Source organism: Oncorhynchus kisutch, linkage group LG24 (assembly GCF_002021735.2).
Source record: "Oncorhynchus kisutch isolate 150728-3 linkage group LG24, Okis_V2, whole genome shotgun sequence".
Classification (NCBI taxonomy): Eukaryota; Metazoa; Chordata; class Actinopteri; order Salmoniformes; family Salmonidae; genus Oncorhynchus; species Oncorhynchus kisutch.
This window is the reverse complement of record NC_034197.2, coordinates 25,166,188-25,188,717: the sequence shown is the minus strand read 5'-3', so window position 1 is coordinate 25,188,717 and position 22,530 is coordinate 25,166,188. Positions and strand designations below refer to the sequence as shown.

Genomic DNA, 22,530 nt, shown 5'->3' with positions numbered 1-22,530 from the left:
CACTCCCAATTGCTCAGTTTGGCCGGGCGGCCAGCTCTAGGAAGAGTCTTGGTGGTTTCAAACTTCTTCCATTTAATAATGGAGGCCACTGTGTTCTTGGGGACGTTCAATGCTGCAGATTTTTTTGGTACCCTTCCCCAGATCTGTGCCTCGACACAATCCTGTCTCGGAACTCTACGGTCAATTCCTTCGGCAACATGGCTTGGTTTTTTCTGACATGCACTGTCAACTGTGGGACCTTATATAGACAGGTGTGTGCCTTTCCAAATCATGTCCAATCAATTGAATTTACCACAGGTGGACTCTAATCAAGTTGTAGAAACATCTCAAGGATGATCAATGGAAACAGGATGCACCTGAGCTCAATTTCAAGTCTCATAGCAAAGTGTCTGAATACTTATGTAAATAAGGTATCCGTTTTCTTTTTAATACATTAGCAAACATTTCTGCAAAAACTTTTTTCACTTTGTCATTATGGGGTATTATGTGTAGATTGCTGAGGATTATTTTTTTAAATGCATTTCACAATATGGCTGTAACGTAACAAAATGTGGAAAAAGTCAAGGGGTCTGAATACTTTCCGAAGGCACTGTATGTAGCAGCAGATGATAGCCATGTAGTCGTGGGCTATACTCGGCCTTGTCTCAGGGTAGTAGGTTGGTGGTTGAAGATATCCCTCTCGTGGTGTGGGGGCTGTGCTTTGGCAAAGTGGGTGGGGTTATATCCTGCCTGTTTGGCCCTGTCCGGTGGTATCGTCGGTCAGGGCCACAGTGTCTCCCGACCCCTCCTGTCTCAGCCTCCAGTATTTATGCTGCAATAGTTTGTGTCAGGGGGCTAGGGTAAGTCTGTTTTATTTGGAGTATTTCTCCGGTCTTATCCTGTGTCCTGAGTGAATTTAAGTATGCTCCCTCTAATTCTCTCTTTCTCCTCCTTCTTTCTCTCTCAGGACCTGAGCCCTAGGACCATGCCTCAGGACTACCTGGCTTGATGACTCCTTTGTGATGACCACTCTGATTATTATTTGACCCTGCTGGTCATCTATGAATGTTTGAACATCTTGGCCATGTTCTGTTATAATCTCCACCGGGCACAGAAGAGGACTGGCCACCCCTCAGTCTGGTTCCTCTCTAGGTTTCTTCCTAGGTTTTGGCCTTTCTAGGGAGTTTTTCCTAGCCACCGTGCTTCTACACCTGCATTTCTTGCTGTTTGGGGTTTTAGGCTAGGTTTTTGTACAGCACTTTGTGACATCGGCTGATGTAAAAAGGGCTTTATAAATATAAATTTGATTGATTGTTTAGTTTACCGTACTTATTGGGGTCCATGTATGTGTAATTTCATGTCATTTTTAAATGAGGCGCAAAGACCCCAAAGCATCAACCACAGGAGCAAGAGTTGGAATTAAACTACAGCACAGAGCTGAGTGGATAAACTCATAACTGAGAAAGTGCTTTCACTGTGGGCCTGAGTTTAGGTTAATAATGCCCCAAGGCTTGACCAAAGATATTATGGCAGGACCTTTTGATTATGCATAGGCTACACAATAATTCTAACATTCAATCAATTTGCATTGCAAGCAAAACTCAAACATATGCATACTTAAATTATTAGGCAAAATGTCTCAGACAAAGCTGATAATTGATTGTGGTTCAAATTAAATGCAAGTATGATCATTCCTTTACTGTTTTTATTGGCCTCGGTTTAACAAATTAAAACAGAGTAAAAAAAAAAAGGTTTATTCTAAAACATAATTACCATGAGATGATCCAACATGAAGGCCTTTTCTAATCAGTGAATAGATGACAGCAGTATGGCTCAATAGGTTTGGACTTATAAAAAAAAAAAAAAAAAGACCAAAAAAATATCCATAAACACAATGTACATATCTATTATGTTTGACTTGACATGAGTTTAAATCTGGAAATTCTGAAAAGCACATAATTTGTACAATTTTAAAACTAAATTGAATGAAACAAGGTACGTTCAGTCATGACATTCAAAAAGTTAAGGGTGCTTTATGATGTAGTGAAAACGACTACATAGTACATTATGAACTGAACCAACTTCAAACTTAGTCCATGCATTTCTGTTAACAGTAGTCTCCAGTCAAACAGGCCCTTTGCTATCCTGGGGCATGTCTTCCTGGGGCGTGTCTTCCTGGGGCGTGTCTACCTGGGGCATTTCTGTTAATTCAACCGTTTTACCCTTTCCCTCCATTTGTTCTTCTTTCTTTCCACTTCCATCCTTTAAAATGTCTCGGTCATGGTCTTTTGAGAGTGAACGGTTGTGCAGACTAACACCTCTGTTTGCCTCTACTTCTCCGCTTGTGGCTCTGCCAATGTCTCTGTCCTTTTCTGTGGGTGTCTTTTGCTTTTCATCTACCTCCTCTCTGGGCCTGTCTACTTCGCTCCCTCTAACCCTTTCTCTCTCCCTACTCACAAGCCTACCTGTCCCCCTGTCCCCCTGTCTTCCATGACTGCCACCCCGCTCTCTCCCATTGTCCTCAGGCAACTGCCTCCCCTGGGACAAGCAGGGCGCTGTGCCCTGGAAGTTAACCCTATCTCGGGGGTAAACACCACGGCCACGTTCTTCAGAGTTGTTTTCTCTGTCTCCATAGTTTCTAATTTCACAGTCTTCTATGGGTAGGCTTGTTCTCCTCGTATCAGGCGAGTGACTGTTCCGCCACTGGTCTTCTCTAAAAGCATCCGGGCTGTTGTTCGGCAAACTCATGAGACCCTCCGGGGGAGTGGGGAGTAAACCTCCTTTAGGCCTCAACGGTCTTACCACTAGCCGTGGACCGTCAAACCGTGGCTGCCCCCCATTGTCTGGGAAATACCCTCGAGATGAGCCTCTGGGCTGGTTGAACCTCGAGGGACGAGGACCCCTGGGGCCATGGAAACCAGGACTTTGTACACCGCTTGATCCTCCAAAATGATTTGTTGTTGTGAAGTGATCTCCTCTTATATCTGGACTTCCCATGTCTGGATCTGGGGCTCGCATTTCTTGACCCATGTCTAGCCCTGGATCTCTCATGTTTGGCCCTCTCCTTTCACCCAACATGTCCGGCCCTGGGCCTCTCCTATCAAGACTATTATCTGACCCTCTCCTATTCCCCCTAATGTCTGGCCCTGGACCTCTCATGTCTGGCCCTGACCATCTCCCATCACCCCTTGAGTCTGGCCCTGGCCATCTCCCATCACCCCTTGTGTCTGGCCCTGTACTCTCATCCCACATGTCTGATCCTGCACCGCTCATGTCTGGCCCTGACCATCTCCTATCACCCCTCATATCTGGCCCTGGCCCTCTCATGTCTGACCCCGGCCCTCTCCTATCACCCCTCTTGTCTGGACCTCTCATATCTGGCCCTCTACTCTCATCCCACATATCTGGTCCTGCACCGCTCATGTCTGGCCCTGGACCCCTCATGTTTGGTGAAGCCCCTCTCCTATCATCCCACGTGTCTGGCCCTCTCCTATCACCCCTCATATCGGGCCCTCTCCTATCACCCCTTGTGTCTGGCCCTAGACCCTGCCCTCTGATGTTGGGCTCTTGCTCTCTCATGTCTGGTCCTGGACCCCTCATGTCTGTCCCTGGCGCTCTCCTATCACCCCTTGTTTCAGGCCCTGGAACTTCCATTTCTGGCCCTGACCCTCTCCTAACCACCCTCTTGTCTGGCCCTGGATCTCTCATGTTTGGCCCTCTCCTACCACTCCTTGTGTCTGGCCATAGACCTGGCCATCCCATGTCTGGCCCTGTATCTCTCATGTCTGGACCTGTCCCTCTCCTATCACCCCTTGTGTCTGGCCCTCTGATGTCTGGCTCTTGATCTCTCGTGTCTGGTCCTGGACCCCAAATGTCTGTCTCTGGCCCTCTCCTATCACCCCTTGTGCCTGGCCCTGGCCCTCTCATGTCTGGCTCTAGACTCCTCATGTCTGGACCTGTCCCTCTCCTATCACCCCTTGTGTCTGGCCCTCTGATGTCTGGCTCTTGATCTCTTGTGTCTGGTCCTGGACCCCTCATGTCTGTCCCTGGCCCTCTCCTATCACTCCTTGTGTCTGACCCTGACCTTCTCATGTCTGGCCCTAGAGCCCTCAAGTCTTTCCCTGGCCCTCTCCTATCACCCCTTGTTTCGGGCCATGTCCCTCTCCTATCACCCCTTGTGTCTGGCCCTAGATCTGGCTCTCTGATGTCTGGCTCTTGATCTCTCATGTCTGGTCCTGGACCCCTCATCTCTGACCCTGGCCCTCTCCTATCACCCCTTGTGTCTGGCACTGGCACTCTCATGTCTGGCCCTAGACCCCTCATGTCTGGCCCTGGCCCTCTCCGATTACCCCTCATGTCTAGCCCTGGCCCTCTCCTGTCACCCCTTGTGTCTGTCCCTAGACCTGGTCCTTTGATATCTGGTTCTGGACCCCTCATGCCTGGCCCTGGTCCTCTCCTATCAACCCTCATGTCTGGCCCTCTCCTATCACCCCAAATGTCTGGCCCTGGCCCTCTCCTATAACCCCTTGTTTCTGGCCCTCTCATGTCTGGCTCTGGAGTTCTCATGTCTGGCCCTGGATCTCTCATGTCTGGCCCTGGACCCTGCATGTCTGGTCCTGGATCTCTCATGTCTGGCCCTGGACCCTGCATGTCTGGCCCTGGACCCTGCATGTCTGGTCCTGGATCTCTCGTGTCTGGCCCTGGACCCTGCATGTCTAGCCCTGGACCCTGCATGTCTGGCCCTGGATCTCTCATGTCTGGCCCTGGATCTCTTCTATCACCCCTCATATCTGTCCTTGGGCCTCTGATGTCTGGCCCTCTCCTATCACCCCTTGTGTCTGGCCCTAGACCTGGCCCTCTGATGTCTGGCCCAGGACCCCTCAAGTCCTGCCCTGGCCATCTCCTGTCACCCCTTGTGTCTCGCCCTAGACCTGGCCCTCTCATGTCTGGCCCTTGATCTGTCATGTCTGGCCTTCTCCTTTCACCCCTTGTGTCTGGCCCTGGATCTCTCATGTCTGGCCCTCTCCTATCACCCCTCATGTTTGACCCTTTACCTCTCCTATCACCCATCATGTCTGGCCCTGGACCACCCCTATCACCCCTCACGTCTGGCCCTGGACCCCTCATGTCTGGCCCTAGAACCCTCATGTCTGGCCCTAGAACCCTCATATCTGGCCCTGGACCTCCCCTATCACCCCTCATGTCTGGCCCTGGACCCCTCATGTCTGGCCCTAGAACCCTCATGTCTGGCCCTAGAACCCTCATATCTGGCCCTGGACCTCCCCTATCACCCCTCATGTCTGGCCCTGGACCCCTCATGTCTAGCCCTGGACCTCTCCTCTCACCCCTTGTGTCTGGCCCTCTGATGTTTGGCCCTGGATCTCTCATGTCTGGCCCTAGAACCCTCATGTCTGGCCCTGGACCTCTCATGTCTGGGCCTGGACCTCTCCTATCACCCCTTGTGTCTGGCCCTGGATCTCTCATGTCTGGCCCTGGACCCCTCATATCTGGCCCTATCCCATCACCCCTCATGTCTGGCCCTGGCCCTCTCCCATCACCCCTCGTGTCTGGCCCTGGCCCTCTCCCATCAACCCTCATGTCTGGCCCTGGATCTCTTCCATCACCCCTCATGTCTGGCCCGGACCCTCTCCCATCACCCCTCATATCAGGCCCTGGCCCTCTCCCATCACCCCTCATGTCTGGCCCTGGACCTCTCCCATCACCCCTCATGTCTGGCCCTGGACCTCTCCTTTCACCCCTCAGGTCTGTCCCTGGCCCTCTCCTATCACCCCTTGTGTCTGGCACTAGACCTGGCCCTCTGATGTTTGGCCCTGAATCTCTCATGTCTGGCCCTCTCCTATCACCCCTCATGTCTGGCCCTGGCCTTCTATCACCCCTCGTGTCTGGCCCTGGTCCCATCATATCTGGACCTCTGATTTCTGGCCCTCTCCTATCATCCCTCATGTCTGGCCCTGGCCCTCTCCTATCACCCCTCATGTCTGGCCCTGGTCCTCTCCTATCACCTCTCATGTCTGGCCCTGGTCCTCTCCTATCACCCCTCATGTCAGGCCCTGGTCCCATCATATCTGGACCTCTGATGTCTGACCCTGGGTTTCTCCTTTCCTCCCCAATATCAGGATCTCTCCTCTCTAAACTGCTGGACCGCTCCCCCTTGTTGTTTGGAGAGGCCATGTGGGGAGGACCTTGTGAGGGTATCTGGGTTTCTATCAGAATTTCTGATGGGCTCTGTATACTGTGCTCCCTTGGTGTTACCAGCGAGGCATGAGCAGGTCTTACCACTCCCTGTCGACCATCGAAACGGAACCGTGGTTGCCCCCCTGGGAAGTGCCCTGGATATGAGCCTCTGGGCTGGTTGAACCTCGAGGGACGAGGGCCCCTGGGGCGGAAACCAGGACGATGTACTCCCCTTTGATCCTCAAAATGTCCTCTTTGAACAGGTGAGATCATCCTTGGACTGCTGAAATGAGTCGATGTTGGTCTCTGTCCTCCAAAGTTAGCTGTTGGTGTGAAGTGGTCCATTCTCATGTCTGGACTTCTCATATCTGGATCTGGGTCTGGCATTTCAGGAGCTGTCATGTCTGGTCCTGGACCTCTTCCATCATCCCATATGTCTGGCCCACCCCTCATGTCGGGCTCTGGCCCTCTCCTATCACCCCTCATGTCGGGCTCTGGCCCTCTCCTATCACCCCTCATGTCTGGCTCTGTCCCTCTCCTATCACCCCTCATATCGGGCTCTGGCCCTCTCCTATCCCCCCTCATGTCTGGCCCTGGATCTCGCATGTCTGGCCCTAGACCTCGCATGATTGGCCCTGGACCCCCCATCTCTGGCCCTGAACCTTGCATGTCTGGCCCTGGACCCCTTCTATCATCCCACATGTCTGGCCCTCTCCTATCACCCCTCATGTCTGGCCCTGGACCCCTTCTAGCATCCCACATGTCTGGCCCTCTCCTATCACCCCTCATGTCTGGCCTTGGCCCTTTAATGTCTGGCCCTGGACCCCTTCTATCATCCCACATGTCTGGCACTGGCCCCCTCATGTCTGGCCCAGGTTCTATCATATCTGGACTTCTGATGTCTGGGCCTTGGTGTCTTCGTCCCTCCCTCATATCGGGATCTCTCCTCTCCAAACTGCTGGACCGCTCACCGTGGTTGCTTGGAGAGGCCATGTGGGGACGACCTTGTGAGGAAAACTGGTTCTCTCTCATAATGTCTGATGGGCTCTGTGCAATGTGTTGCTCCTTTATTTCTGGTTGAATAGGCTCACCTCCATTGTCATGATTCTGGTTGGTGCCTCTTTGTTTTCCAAGCAGCTCTAGAGGTCTTACTACTAGCGGATTATGTGGACCATCAAACCGGGACCGTGGTGGCATCCACCTTGAGGTACGAGGACCCCTGGGGCGGAAACCAGGACAAGGTGCTCCCCGTTGATCCTTAAAATTTCCTCTTGGAACAGATGAGGGGATCCTTGGATTATTAAAATGGGGCGATGGTGATCTCTTTCCTCCAAAGTAAGTTGTTGGTGAGAAGTGGTCCTCTCTCATATCTGGTTCTGGACCTCTGATATTTGGACTTGGATGCATCATTTGTGGCCCGCTCCTTTCACCCCTCATGTCTGGTTCTGGATCTGGACCTCTGATATTTGGACTTGGATTCCTCATTTGAGGCCCTCTCCTTTCACCCCTCATGTTTGGCCCGGGTCCCATCATATCAGGCCCTTGGTTTCTCCTTCCCTCCCTCATATCAGGATCTCTCCTCTCTAAACTGCTGGACCGCTCACCCTGGTTATTTGGAGAGGCCATGTGGGGAGGACCTTGTGAGGAAAACTGTTTTTCTCTCATAATGTCTGATGGGCTCTGTACACTGCATTGCTCTAGTAGTTCCAGTTGAGAGGGCCTATCCCTATTGTCTTGAAGCTGGATGTTGGGGCCTTGCTCGTTGTTGGGCCCTTTTGATGGTGATCCCAGCAAGCTTTGAGAAGGTTGTTGATCCGCAGGCTTCTGGGGAGTGGGATTCTCATGGGGCATTTGATGGCCTGTGTCCTCAATCTCTCCCTGTGGTGGACCTCCAGAATCACAACGATCACCCAGTGGTTCATCAATGTCCTGTCTTTCAAGAGGGGGCTGAGGTAAGTCATTAGCCTCCATGACCAGTGCTGGAGTTGGACTTGTAGGACCCATGTCTTCAGGAGCCTCTGGGCCCTTTGAGTCATCCCACACTGGAGGAGAAGTCTCCCTTTGACCCTTTGAGAGTCCCCTAGAGCCAGAATCTTGTTTTTGTCTTGGTGAAGATGGGGATCTTCTATGGCTACCAGAGCTGCGTCGAGAAGTACGCTCTTTATGAGGGATATGGCGGCCTGGGCGCTCAGAGTGGTGACGACCTCTGTGATATGGTCGGCTCCTCTCACCCCGTCTGTGTCTTTCCCTTCGCCTATCAGAGTGTCCAGGGGACCGGCGGCCAGATCTACGAGGAGGGCTTTCTTGGCGGTCCCTGACTTTACGGTCCCGTCTTTTCGGTGAGTGAGTATCTGGTTGGCTGCTACGCTTACGCCTCCTATCAGGAGTGTCATTGCGCGATGCACCACGACACGAGCTAGACACTGAGGAGTCACGAGAACGCTCAGAACGCCTTGCTGAATCTGATCGAGTTGAGGTTTTCGCCTTTTCTTCTCCATTTGTGTCTTTCAGCTCATCAAAGATAGTGTCATCCTCTGGGTCGTAAGCTACATCAGAGTCCTGGATCTCACCAGCTTCAGGATCTGAATTGTCTGTTGCCTGAATACTTTCCTTTTTAATCTCTTTAACCCGCTTTGGTGATGCATTGGGCATTTCCACATTTCTTGACACTGAAAGAGGTACAGTCTTGGTCTCTCTCTTAATCTCCTGTTTTATTGGTACTTCTGTTTCCTCCGTTTTCAAAATACCTTTCAAAGCTCTTTGATTGACTGAAGGATTTGCCTCAGACTGCTCTCCTTCACTCTGCTGTGTTTGTAAGTGAGACAGCCCAGATTTAGTAGGGGGAGACATCAAGGCATCGGAAACAGAGAAATGGGCCATGAACATGCCCACTGCCTCTCTCTGCTGACGCAGTGCCTCCTCCTGCTCCTTCAGCTGCCGTTTCTGCTCCTCAATCTGCCTGTTGAGATCCTCAAGCATTCGCTGTTGTTCAGTCAGAGTAGCGGCTGACACAATCACAGCACCAGTAATGGGGCGGCTCAGAGGGGCTGGAGCTGGACTGGGATCTGGGAATGGATCTTGTACTGTAGCTGGGACTGGGGTAGGAGCTGGAGCTGAAGTTGGAGCTGGGACTTTCCCTACACTGACCCCATCATTGTGCATATCCTCAAAGATAGTCTCATCCTCAGGGTCGTAAGCCACGTCGTCGTCAGCTGCACACGTGGCCTGAGTGGCAGCATTCGCCTCAAACATTTTATCTATATTAATTGGGGCAACCCTTCCATAGCCCATTGCTGGATCATACTCCTCCTCCGGGTCATATGGTCGATCATATTCATTTTCCTCCTCCTCAATCTCTTTGACTTTGGATTTCTGCCCGTACTGCTGTACTATCGGATCTACCATTGGGGGAGGGGGCAAAGTGGTTGGAAGGGGCACTGCTGCAACTGCTGGGACTGCATGAGAGTCCTTCCCAAACAGTGACTTCAGGATGGTCTGCAGGGGAGTGGTGGATGTGCTAGTGATGGGGGGTGGGGCAGAAGCAGGGAGAGCAGCTCTGATGGAGGACAGAAGTGATGGAATAGTCAGTGAGCCAGAGGAGGAGGAGTCTGATGGGGATCCAGTGGAAGGAGGGGAACCAGGAGGGGTGGACATGATGGGCATCGCTGGGTCGTAGGGCAGGAATTCCTCCGTCCTAGGGTCAGACCCATACAGCGTAGGGGGTCTCGGGAGGCCAGTATCTCTGGAGTCTTTGGATATGTGGATCTTGGCTCTCTTCTCTTCAACCTCTTGTGGCAAGCTTCCCGCACGTTTGGGTTTCTGGCAAATAACCAGTCCCAAAAGAAGATTGGGGCGATTCTTCTCAAAGCCTGTTAAATATACAGGGAGTAGGGAGATTAGTTTCGAATGATAAAAAAAAATAGCATCAAAAAATATATACCAGCATTCAAATGTCAGTGTGGCATCTGTGTAGCCTTCTACATACATGTTGGCCTTTTGTTACCTGATCCTTCGAAGGGTTGGAGTTTGGAAGGAATGGACTCCTTCGCACTGAGTGGGATGAGGTAGATGTCTTTAATGCTGCGGCTGTTGTTGGCCACCACCCCGAAGCGCCGTCTGCTGCTGAAGTAGGAGAACAGAGACACATAGGCCACTTCCTCCTCCTCTGTCGCTGGGTGGAACCGGATCACACACAGCTCCTGTGGACCAATAATAATTATCTCTTATCATTGAGACAGGGTCTGTGTATGTGTTTCTATCTAAATGGTATAGTTTCTTTCATAATGACATAGGGAGGGCGTGCCTTTGTAACAGAGGTCTTCACTCTCCCGATGTAATCCCACACAGTTTGAGGCATGATTCTTCCACCAAGCTGTATGGTATCAGGCAGATCCTAAACAAAATAAATGTTTTGTTAATATCCATGTAGACCAAACTGCTAAGTTGTTTATGAAAGGTATTGACTTAAATGTTCACAAATAAACAAATCTAAAGACATCTGACAATGCTCTCCTATTTTTTTTCTTGCGGTCATGGTAGCAAAGTTACCTCTTTGAGATATTCAGAAGGCCCGGAGACCAGATAGCCCTTGGTGACGAACTTGGCCACGCTGATCATGTTGAGGAAGCCCTTCCACACTACTTCCTGCTTGGCCAGGAACTGGGATGTCTCCCCATCTTGAGGGGAGTGAGAGTTCACAGCCCTGCAAACACATCATCACAATTAGATTCCATTACTGCCCATTCCCTCAGCTGTAAATCAAATATAACTCATGCACAGAGGAAGAAACAATAGTTATATTCTGACTGAAATGAACATGCACTATGTGAGGGAAATTACAAGATTATGTTATAATACTGTCATTTCATCAAATGGTTGTTTTATGCAACAGAAGAGGGTTCTTATAACTATTGCGTCTGTGTGAACTGAAAGTGGGCCTCTGGGGGGCTTAATACTGACAGAAGATTTACGATGCTTTGGGTGATAAACCTAACAAGACCACATTCCATAGCATGGGTTAATGTTTCTGTTGGTACCAGGGAAAGATGGCTCGGGGCCAGACCATGGTTTCTACACAATGAGAACAGTCTTTACAGCAGATCGTTCATACAAATCTTAACCTTGTGACCCATTCCACACATCTGTTGTTTGTCATGTGGACTAAAAGGAGTGGATCTTTGCTATAAAAGTTATTTGTATCCTTTGTGTCGGGGCTCTCAATCATCTGAGGGTGATTCGTCGACCAGCCATCATTATCGCAGAGCACTCAACCGATTCACTTTATATGTGTGTGTTGTATTGACCTGCTCCCTTATTAATAAGTGAATAAAGATTTAGTTTAAGTATAACTCTGACTTGTGTGATAAGTTTGTCTCACCTCATTTGATAGTAAAGAAATTAACCACCACAACTAATTATCATAAAACACATTCTTATCAAGGATCACTTGTAGTGATGGTGGCAAGCTGAGAGGAGATACCTTGAAGAGGATGAAGAGGATCCTGAAGAACCATAGAACGATGATGAGGATGGCTTCATCAGGATAGATTTGGGTAATGCTGGCATTGGTGGAAGGGATGGGGGTGGTGGCAAGGGCATGAATGTCTTGCTCAGAGTAACACTCTGTTTCGCTGGGACATAAGAGACTTGTGGAGGTGGGACTTTAGACATGGTGACAGTTGCCATGGCAGGAGTGCGGTTGCCAGCGGTGTGGGGGTCACCAGACATAACAGCAGAACGGTTGCCAGCAGTGCGAGGATCACGCCTTGTAATGGTTACCGTAGAAACAGCCGGAATCATGACTGGGGTATACATTCTGGACGGTGTCTTGGCTTTGCGGGTTTCCAGAATGGGGGAGGCGGGAGAATCCATGACAGGGGAGGCAGGGGATTCCAAAATGGGGGAGGCAGGAGATTCCATTGGTGGAGAAGCGGGAGATTCCATTGTGGGTGAAGCGGGGGATTCCATGATGGTTAAGACAGAGTCATCCTCCATTAGGGGGGAGGCAGGGGAACCCATGGTGGGGGAGTCGGGGGGTGCAAGGAGGGGTGATTCATCTCCTGCTGGAGTTCTCCATCCTCTCTCCTCTGTTCTGGGATCTGTTCTGGCATACATCCAGGGTGGCCGAGACGGCCTGTCTTTCCATTCGTCTGGATTTGTGGAGGATGACGATGACCCAGAGAGTTTAGACTTCTTGGGTACAGGCTCCTCCTCACCCTCAACTGTTATCTGACCTGAAGGGCAGAAACAGATACCAACCCACACAAAAGACTGGTTAGCAGCATCAGTACACTCAACACCATAGAGTGATTGTGGTTTATATCAACACTGTTGCCCTTCACTAAAATAGTTTGATACAGTGCAGAAGGCCAACATGATATTATGGTGTTCGTTGGATGTTGTTGTAGTGTGTACACTGTCATTTTACTTCATATTTTTTTATTTACCTGTGCAGATCTTGCACTTGAGGTCAAACAGGTGAGCTCTGTGCTCGGCAGTTGTGTCTTTCAGCATGCAGCTGAGGATGTCTGGGACTGAGCTGTTCTGGATCGACTGGTTAGGTCTGGCCTTAGGGGCAGCAGGGAGAGTGCTCTTCTGTTCCTGAGAAAAGAGGATCATGTCACACATTTATTAAAACGTTACACACAGATGCACACTCAGATACAGACACACTGACATGCTCATCTGAAAGGTATGCTACATTTGAAGATGAACTGATCACATATTGAGGGCGATATAATTTCCTAGATATTTTATTGCATTAGTATGAGTAGACAATACATGTTATATAATACATGTTGTACATACCATGTGTCTACTTGGCCTAAAGGGAAGACTAGGTAGATCAACCTTTACTGGCTCCGGCGCTGGATTTGGCAGCACACATGTGGCTTTGGTACCAGACTCCCGGACCTGCAAGACACACAGACAACATCTCAATCAACTGGTAAAATTTTGGATAATAAATATAGTTCTCAGTGAAGAATTATGGTGAATTTTGTATGTTATTATTTGTCATTTTTTGTATTTTAGTATCGTGCACGACATTAAAACTCGAATGGTCTTCTTTAGTTTATTATTATTATTATTATTATAGGTTTTTGGCTTAGATTAAGTTTCTGCATAGGCTATTTTATACTGTACCTCTGGAGTGTCTTTTTTGTTCGGCTCTGAAACCTTTGTAGCCTGCATGTCCCGCTGGCTCATCCTGGCCAGTCTGAAGGGACTGACCTCACCACGGATGACGCTGTAGAACAAACCCTGGAGACCCACCCAAATAAGAGACAATCAATGAAGCGTACTACCACATGGTGAACTACAAGTCTAGTTTGTCAGACGGGGGCACATTTGTTACATTGAATATTTGTTTTCATAACTTTTTGAATGAAATGCTGTATAGCAGAGAATTATATATGTGGATTTATTTTGTATAACAAGGCATATGTGATTTTTTTTGCTGTCTATAGACCAACCTTATTTTTGGGGTCTTTAAGGTTGAACATGATGGTTCGGTACTTGTTCATGTACTTGCTATCTGTATTGTTAAATATGTTAAACATCTCCGTCTCGATGCTGGTGACCAGCTTCGCCACTTCACTCTCAGACCTCTCCAAATCGTCACAGTCGCACACCCTTATAAAATCAAAATGCAATTAGTCATCTTTTAATAACATTTTTGCCCTACATTCAAAAGAGAGCTCAAGCAATCCGTGTGTCCGAAATGGCACGCTACCCCTATATAGTGGACTACCTTTGATGAGAACTATGGGTTCTGGTCAAACCTAGTGCACTATATAGGGAATAGGGTGTCTTCTCAGACTAAGCCATCATTTCTTTGTCAATCAATGTGATCCAGTGTGTGTATGCGTGTGTGAGAGTCTACTTTTTTAACCACCATGTATATTTTGTCATCTCTTTCTTTATATTCACCTCTTGAACATGATGTTGGTGAGGGAGCGTTGGATGCTCTGCCTGACCTGGTTGTTGGCTGGCTGAGGGGGTCTGGAGGAAGGGGCGATAGGGGCTGGGGACACGGGCAGGATCCTCGTTTCATTCATTGGGGTGGGGGGTGGAGGTGAGGGTAGAGTGGGAGTCACGAGGGATTGAGGCTGCTTCTTGGGGATGGTGAAGAACGTCTTGCCGATCCTCAGGGCCCCCGTTTCATGGTGTCTGGAGGCTGAGGTGCTTGGGGCCTCAGGGGTCGGAGAGTGGCTGGATTTGGGGGGATTGGGTTGTTTGACAGGGGATGTATCGATAGAGGGTTTCCTGGAGACACTGCAGCTGTTTGCTGGTCTCTTGGTTTTACCTGGAGCACTTCCCAGAGGAGGGGAGGATTCAGTGATGATGTCTGAGGGAGAGTTATCTGGAGAATGTGTCTGAGGAGAAATGGGCTCAATCTCAACCTCTACCTGCTCACTGGCCTTTCCAGCTGTTAAAAAATAGAATAACAGGGGAACTGAATCAGTGCTGATAAATCAATATGGCATCTGGTAGCTATGAATATAATCAACAAAACTTATTGGAAGTCAGTGTAATAAGCCATGAGGTCAATATGTTAACATATGTATGTGTTATTGCCAGTTAATTAAGTATGAACAGTGCACGCATGTGATTAACCACTACCAATGAATCAGCTTCAAAATAGTCTTTCTTAGGCTGAGATGTACAGTGTGATGAGATTAGCTTTGTTCGACCTAATAATTCCCAAAAACAATTACCTTTGACTCTGTAGCCAAATAATGTACAGCTTCAAATAATGTTATAAAAGGCCATGTTGAGCTCATGGAATGTTATTCCTTGACCACTACAAAACTGTATCTGCATTGGAAAATGTGATGGGATGTATTTGCACTATGGTTTATGTTTTTGTTGGGGGCCCACTCATTGATGGTATGTACAGTGTGGCTTTAATTGTTCCTCAATTCATTACTATAAAAGTGTCCCCCTTTGTGATGTTGTGCCATTGCTTTTACAGCTACTAAAATCCCAGGTAGGAAAATTGTGAATTTTCTTCTTCCTTGTCAGCTAAATTGACGTTTTTTGATTGAGAACAGTAAGGCAACGGCAGAGGGCAGGATATATTCCCACGAAAAAACGAAAATATTTATGCTAAAAAAAAAGTAAGAACGGACTGTTCATAGCCCACTGAAATACGATTTGAAACAACTACAATGCAAATACATTTACATCAAATAACTAGGGGGTTGCTGGCATCACACCCTCTCCACAGGCAATGCTCTGCAGCTGACCCTGTGACGGGTTCAGCCTCTCGTCTGTGTGTGTGTCTCAGGCAGTTGGGTGCTGGTATTGTGACAGCAAAATATAATCATCTTTGTTGTTTAATGGACAATAAAGATATATCAATAATACACTTGTATTCATGTATCCATTTTTTACCCTAAAGCAGTTGAGTGATAGATCAACCGTCATGTAAACTGACTGGTAGTGGGACTAACATTTCCTGTGCTAAAACATTAAACATATAAATGAAAATCTAACTTGTACTGCAATGTAATAGAAGTACATCAAAATAACTGTCAAAACTACCTGACTAAAAGAGGCCGACAAGATGGAACCAATGTCATTCCACGCTAGAAAGGTGGTAAAGAAGACCTATATTGGGGGAGCCAGGGCCCCTCTGTTCTTCTGTGCAATGACAGCAGGGTAGTACTGTGATTTATGACTCAAATTATCTAAAAATACACATTAAAAAAAAAAAAAAAAAAAAAAAAAAGAGTAGGAAACCCATAGATATCCTATTAAATTAATTAACCCTCAAAGTTCCAAAATGGTCAGGGAGAATTCTAAACCAGTCTAAATAAAACGAATGGCAGTAGAGGCATAATCCTGATTTGACTTATGCAGGAAAATTTAAGTAAGGCATGTGAGATCAGAAATTGTGTAATAAAATTGACCCTAAAATACTATAATATAATTATAAATAGGCCTACAGTTTATACAGGTTTTATACACATTTTTTCCCCATATAAATAGCCTCTAAAATATATGTAAACAGATCATAAATGTCTAAATTTTTGTGTTCTTGGAAAGCTGAGTGATATATGATACAATCAGTACTTGTTGCATTTATAACTTGTCCGAGTTGCATTGTTTGAATGGAATGTTGGCATATTGGCAGCTAATTTGAATGGAATCATAATGGAATCATTCCTTTAAAACTAGCCTGCTAGCTTGCTAACAAACATATATTCTTCAAATTCATTATTTTACACAATATCTAATCACAGCACTGACAAAGCATGGATGACCAACTCCCTGATCAAAATGGCTGACCTTTATACCATCATAAGAAGGTTAATGTTCATTTTAGCATTTAAACACCCAACCACACGGTAACATAACCAGGGCTGGGTTTCCCAAAAGCATCGTTGCACTGTCATCTTTTGTCCATTTATACTGAACAAACAAACGCAACATGCAACAATTTCAAAGATTGTACTGAGTTACAGTTCAGAGAAGGAAATCAGTCAATTGAAATAAATAAATTAGGACCCAATCTATGGATTTCACATGACTGGGCAGGGGCGCAGCCATGGGTGGGCCTGGGATGGCACGAACCCGCAGATGAAGAAGCCGGATGTGGAGGTCCTGGGCTGGCGTGGTTACACGTGGTCTGCGGTTGTGAGGCCAGTTGGATGCACTGCCAAATTCTCAAAAACAATTTTGGAGGCAACTTATTCTAGAGAAATTATCATTAAATTCTCTGGCAACAGCTCTGGTGGACATTCCTGCAGTCATCATGCTAATTGCGCGCTCCCTCAAAACAAGACAGCTCTGGCATTGTTTTGTGTGACACAACTGCAAATGTTAGAGTGACCTTTAATTGTCCCCAGCACAAGGTGCACCTGTGTAATGATCATGCTGATTCGTCACACCTGTCAGGCGGATGGATTATCTTGGCAAAGGAGAAATTATCACTAACAGGGATATAAACATATTTCTGCACAAAATTGAGAAATAAGCTTTTTGTGCGTATGGAACATTTCTGGGATTTTTTATTTCCACTCATGAAAAATGGGACCAACAATTTACAAATTGCGTTTATACTTTTGTTCAGTATAGTTTAAATGGAATTAAGATCATCTTAGTGCTACAATGCTTTTGGGAAAACCAGTCCAGGACCTTTAAAATGTCCCTCCCCATACCTATAAGTTAATGTTTCACTCAAAGTAAATTCCTCCAAATGATGCCCTTGCTAATATGAAATGACTACTGGCTTATGAAAAAGCTTGTTCATCATTAAAGAGCCAATGAACACGCCGATTGGCACGTGTGTTTTTTGGTTACTCATTAGAGAAAAAACGAGATTTCAGTCTTGAAAGTGTGTTTCCTGACAGATTCCCCTTTTGGTAAATTATGTTTGTCCCCCACGAGTCACTGCAGATGCAGATGCTTATTTCACTTCCTCAAAATCCCCAGAATGAATCTGAGATAGTTAGATGTAAAATTGCGCAAAGGTGCTTGGTGCAGTCATTCTCAAGTTCAAATATGCGTGATGACTTGCCTTATGTTAACAAAGTCTGAGCTGTTGGGCAGGTCTGTCTCACTGTCTGTGCTATCCGATAGAGAGCAATCACAGCAGCAGTTCACCCCATGTTAGTGGGCAAACGGACATCAAAACCAAACCTTCATTTACCCATTGAGAAGCACGGCTGTTCCAAACTCTGTTTTAGACGAGACTGACTTTATGACCAAAATTATCCAATTTACACTTTGTAGTCAATTTGGACACTAGAATAAATGTTTGACTCGAATCGATGCCACATAGGCCGTTTTCAAAGGGACTTGCTTTTGCTAGTTGCTTTTTAAAGACAGTCGCGCTTTAAAGTGCTTAACATTATGAACCAGTCACACCAGGCTCCACTGCTCTGAACTAAACAAAAAATGTCTCCACTCCATAATAAATATATGCTAACGCATAATAACAAAAAGTGTGTAATGTCTCAGTATGTGGATATGCAAAGGTGTCAGATGTGTTGTCCACATTTACATCTAATGCTCTGTAATGTTGTGAAGCTGAAGTAGGCCGAACTCAAGTTTACACTTGAGTAAATTAAATAAAGGATAAAGCCAAAATAAAGGAAACACGATACAGAGTACACTACATGACCAAAGGTATGTGGACACCTGCTCGTCGAACATCTCATTCCAAAATTATGGCCATTAATATAGAGTTTGTCCCCCCTTTGCTGCTATAACAGCCTCTACTCTTCGAAGAAGGCTTTCCACTAGATGTTAGAATATTGCTGCAGGGACTTGGTTCCATTCAGCCACAAGAGCATTAGTGAGGTCGGGCACTGATGTTGGGCGATTAGACCTGGCTCGCAGTCAGCATTCCAATTCATCCCAAAGGTGTTCGATGGGGTTGAGGTTAGGGCTCTGTGCAGACCAGTCATGTTCTTCCACACCGATCTTGACAAACCACTTCTGCATGAACCTTGCTTTGTGCACGGGGGCAATGTCATACTGAAACAGGAAAGGGCCTTACCCAAACGGTTGCCACAAGGTTGGAAGCACAGAATCATCTAGAATGTCATTGTATGCTTTAGCATTAAGATTTACCTTCACTGGAACTATGGGGCCTAGCCCAAACCATGACAAACTGCCCCAGACCATTATTCCTCCTCCACCAAACTTTACAGTTGGCACTATGCATTCGGGCAGGTACCGTTTTCCTGGCATCCGCCAAACCCAGATTCAACCTTCAGACTGCCATATGGTGAAGATGGATCCATCACTCCAGAGAACGTGTTTCCACTGCGGCGAGCTTTACACCACTCCAGCCGACGCTTGGCATTGCGCATGGTGATCTTAGGCTTGTTGCTCAGCCATGAAAACCCATATCAAGAAGCTCCCAACGAACAGTTGTGGGGGTGATGTTGCTTCCAGAGACAGTTTGGAACTCAGCAGTGAGTGTTGCAACGGAGGACAGACAATCTTTTACTTGCTATGCGCTTCAGCACTCCTGTTCTGTAAGCGTGTGTGGCCTACCACTTCACGGCTGAACCGTTGCTGCTCCTAGACATTTCCACTTCACAATAATGGCACTTATAGTTGACCGGGGAAGCTCTAGCAGGACGAACTGACTTATTGGAAAGGTGGCATCCTATGACGGTGCCAGTTTGAAAGTCACTAAGCTCTTCAGTAAGGCCATTCTATTGACAATGTTTGTCTATGGAGATTGCATGGCAGTGTGCTCGATTTTATATACCTGCCAGCAAGGGTGTGGCTGAAATATCAAAATCCACTCATTTGAAGAGGTGTCCACATACTTTTTTTTATATATATATATATATATATATATATATATATATATATATATATATATATATATAGTGTATATTGAAACCAGGTGCTTCTACAGGTGTGGTTCCTGAGTTAGTTAAGCAATTAACATCCCATCATGCTTAGGGTCATGTAAGGGTTTCCATTAGGAAATTTACCGGATATGCATTGGGCGCGTAACCTGATTAGGGCGTCTACTCATGGTGCTCAGAATGACAGTAATCACATTTAGATTATGGTCATTCATATTAACAAAACATGCAAGTTGAGGATACAACGATGTGTGGTTCTTCTTACCAAATTCTGATGCACACTTTGAAGATGTTAGAATAACTGTCCAAAATGTACTTTTCCTCAGCCAGCAAGACAGGTAATGAACAGCAAAATCACTAGCCTATGGCAATCTACTATCACCCCATAGTAGAAACGTTTACCTATTCTATTGGTCAGCTTGTTGAGAAAGAAATAGCCCATTCCAAACAGACGCTGGGACAGTTGTGGGACGACAGATTCCAAATTCATACAACCAGTATGCCTAGGCTATGTAAAATAAACAAAACATTAAAAAGCAATGAGTCTGATGTAACAGATCAGAATGTTTAGAGCGCAGCAATGCAGCAGGCTGTGTGTGAATGTTTTTTCCATAGTGCAATTAGCGAGAAAACACTGTTGTCAAAAGTGCACCGCAGATGTGAGTGGTTTCATGTGACAGAGATTAAAATATCCATTTGAAATTTTGAAAGTGGGGAGATCTAATATGCAACAATTACCATGGGTTAATATGACTAGGATTGGGCCTTTGGCTAGTGAACAATGAAAGAAAGTTGATATAAAATAATTGCCTCCACAGATATGGTCTGATTTTGGCAAGGCCTACTTTGAAGCAATGTAAGACACGCATCATAATATGTAGTAAAACATTCAGATTTCAAACAATGAAGTATCTATTTTGAAAATGCATACTGCCTCCAGCTCATTGCGAAGTGGTGTGTGATGCGCTGATGAAGCCTGCCTTCCATTGCCTATGAATTTCCTGTTTGAGATGCAACTCACGCTATCTGACAGATTTTATACTCAAAGACTCTGTATCTGTGATAAATAAGAGCCTAAATCACTAATAAAACGTACATGCAGCAATTTAATTCCACTAAACTATGGAAATTAACCTTTGACCGATAACCATGACCAGTCAAATGTATTTACATCGACTGGTATTTCTATCAATTAATTATTTCGCAATGGGATTTTCTCTTCTCCTGGACAATTGGGTGGTGCAAATTTTATTTATTTGCTTTAAAAAATATATATATTGACCAAAAGCCGGCTAATGAAACCCTGGGTCATGTGTAAAAATGCCCAGTTGCCCATTATTTTGGATACCATGGCTAGAAGAGATCTCAGTGACTTTGAAAGAGGGGTCTCAAAAGAGCATAGGGGGTTTAAAGGGTGTGTGTGTTTGTCACCAGATCTCAACCCAGAATGGTTTTGCATCCCTCCAAGAGTTCCAGACATTCTCCTTTAGTTTTTGCCTTTAAGTGACCTCCTCTCTTATGTAACCAGTGCTTGACTTGGGCAGGAGCTCACATGAGACAAGTACCGGCACCTCAAACATTCTACTGATTGAGCTCCTGTACCGCTTGTAGAATATTAGCTCAAAAGTACTGTGGAGCTCCTGATCCTAAATATAAACAGTATCGGCACCCAAAATGAGTACAGGCACTTATTTCTGTCCAAGTCGAGCACTGTATGTAACCATACCAAATGTAACATATCAAACTAATTTGAGTGTCCCGGATTTACGTTTACTATGTTATGTCCAGTCTATTAGACCCGACACTGGGCATGGAAGATTTGTTCCTTATAGTGGAGGTACACAACACTAATAATTGATGGATGCTGTATACGCTGGTTTTCGTATTTGCTTTTTCATAACAAGCCAAAAACCTGGATTATCAGGTGGTCAATGGCTAATCAATGATTCAGACTGATCCGTGAAGTGCCAGGGAGACATGAAAACTAGTAGAACTTCAGCCCTTGAAGGACTGGCATGGTAGATCCCTGTCATGGAGGAACATACGGTACTTTCATTTCTCTTTTCTTCAGCTCCGTAGCCCCCTATATCATTCCTTTTATTGAAGTCTGCCTTCGGAAAGTAAACAATGGCTCTTGCCATGAGGTCTGGAACTTTATGGCACAGGCAGTAGCGCAATTGAATTGTCCTCTGCTGGTTCAAGTGTTGCGTTAGCTGTTCCAGCTTCCAGCATTATTGATGGAAGCATTGAAATTACATTTGTCCTTTGTTACTCTGGGCCTTTGAAGAAGTGTTTCCCTGTTTGCATTGGGGTGTGTGTGTGCAGGACACTCCTGGAGAGAGCCTCCCTGTATGTGAGCGCACAATGACATCTGCTAAGAGGTCTGGGCCTCGTTTCCCAGTTGCGTTGTAACTTAAGCATTACATGATCATACTAAATGCATCGTTATTTACGAGCCAACGTTTCAAGAGTGTTTCCGTAAATAAGCAGGGGGTGTGAACCTGTAAGAGCCTGTAATCATTGGGGCCGGGTTCAGTTTTTCACATGATCCCATTGGGGGAGCTGTCCAGTTCCCTGGAGCTGAAATCGATGGCGCTGGCATCATAAGCAAACACTACTAATAGCCCACATTTCATGTGAAAAGTAGGCTAGGCCTATACATTTCGAAGACTAGGTTTTATGTATGAAAATAAACTAACCATTTGTCATGTAATGTTCATACATTTTAAGATTTGAACCACGGTCATCTTCTTTCCTACAGTGCTTTAGGACACTGCACACCACAATATATCTGTATCAGATCGTTTCCTTTTAGCACACAAATATACAGTGACTAACCCTCTACTACACACATTTAGTTTTTTCATAAAAATATATATTCTGTGTCCATCCCCAAAGCCCTGGAGGAAACACCACACTGAGTAAAAGCACAAGGCTGTTAGAAGCTGCACCTCAGGAAGACGTTTGGGGGTGGCGATGCTGTTATTATTTCGCCGGGGGGGGGGGGGCATCCCTACTA

General features: G+C 46.4%; 1 protein-coding gene across 2 annotated transcripts in view; it reads right to left on the bottom strand.

Annotated features, from left to right (window-relative positions):
* Nucleotides 1-1,666: 1,666 nt before the first annotated feature.
* Nucleotides 1,667-22,530, bottom strand: part of LOC109869757 (death-inducer obliterator 1) — a 40,932-nt gene continuing 20,068 nt past the window's right edge. For both annotated transcript variants that reach the window (XM_031804098.1, XM_020460019.2), the window contains exons 7-16: nt 14,104-14,602; nt 13,647-13,806; nt 13,318-13,434; nt 12,982-13,086; nt 12,621-12,774; nt 11,654-12,407; nt 10,723-10,876; nt 10,478-10,567; nt 10,178-10,373; nt 1,667-10,043 (exon numbers count right to left, since the gene is read on the bottom strand). In XM_031804098.1, coding sequence (XP_031659958.1) covers nt 2,104-10,043; nt 10,178-10,373; nt 10,478-10,567; nt 10,723-10,876; nt 11,654-12,407; nt 12,621-12,774; nt 12,982-13,086; nt 13,318-13,434; nt 13,647-13,806; nt 14,104-14,602 — 10,169 coding nt within the window. In that variant the 3' untranslated portion in view covers nt 1,667-2,103. The remainder of the gene's footprint in view (nt 10,044-10,177; nt 10,374-10,477; nt 10,568-10,722; nt 10,877-11,653; nt 12,408-12,620; nt 12,775-12,981; nt 13,087-13,317; nt 13,435-13,646; nt 13,807-14,103; nt 14,603-22,530) is intronic.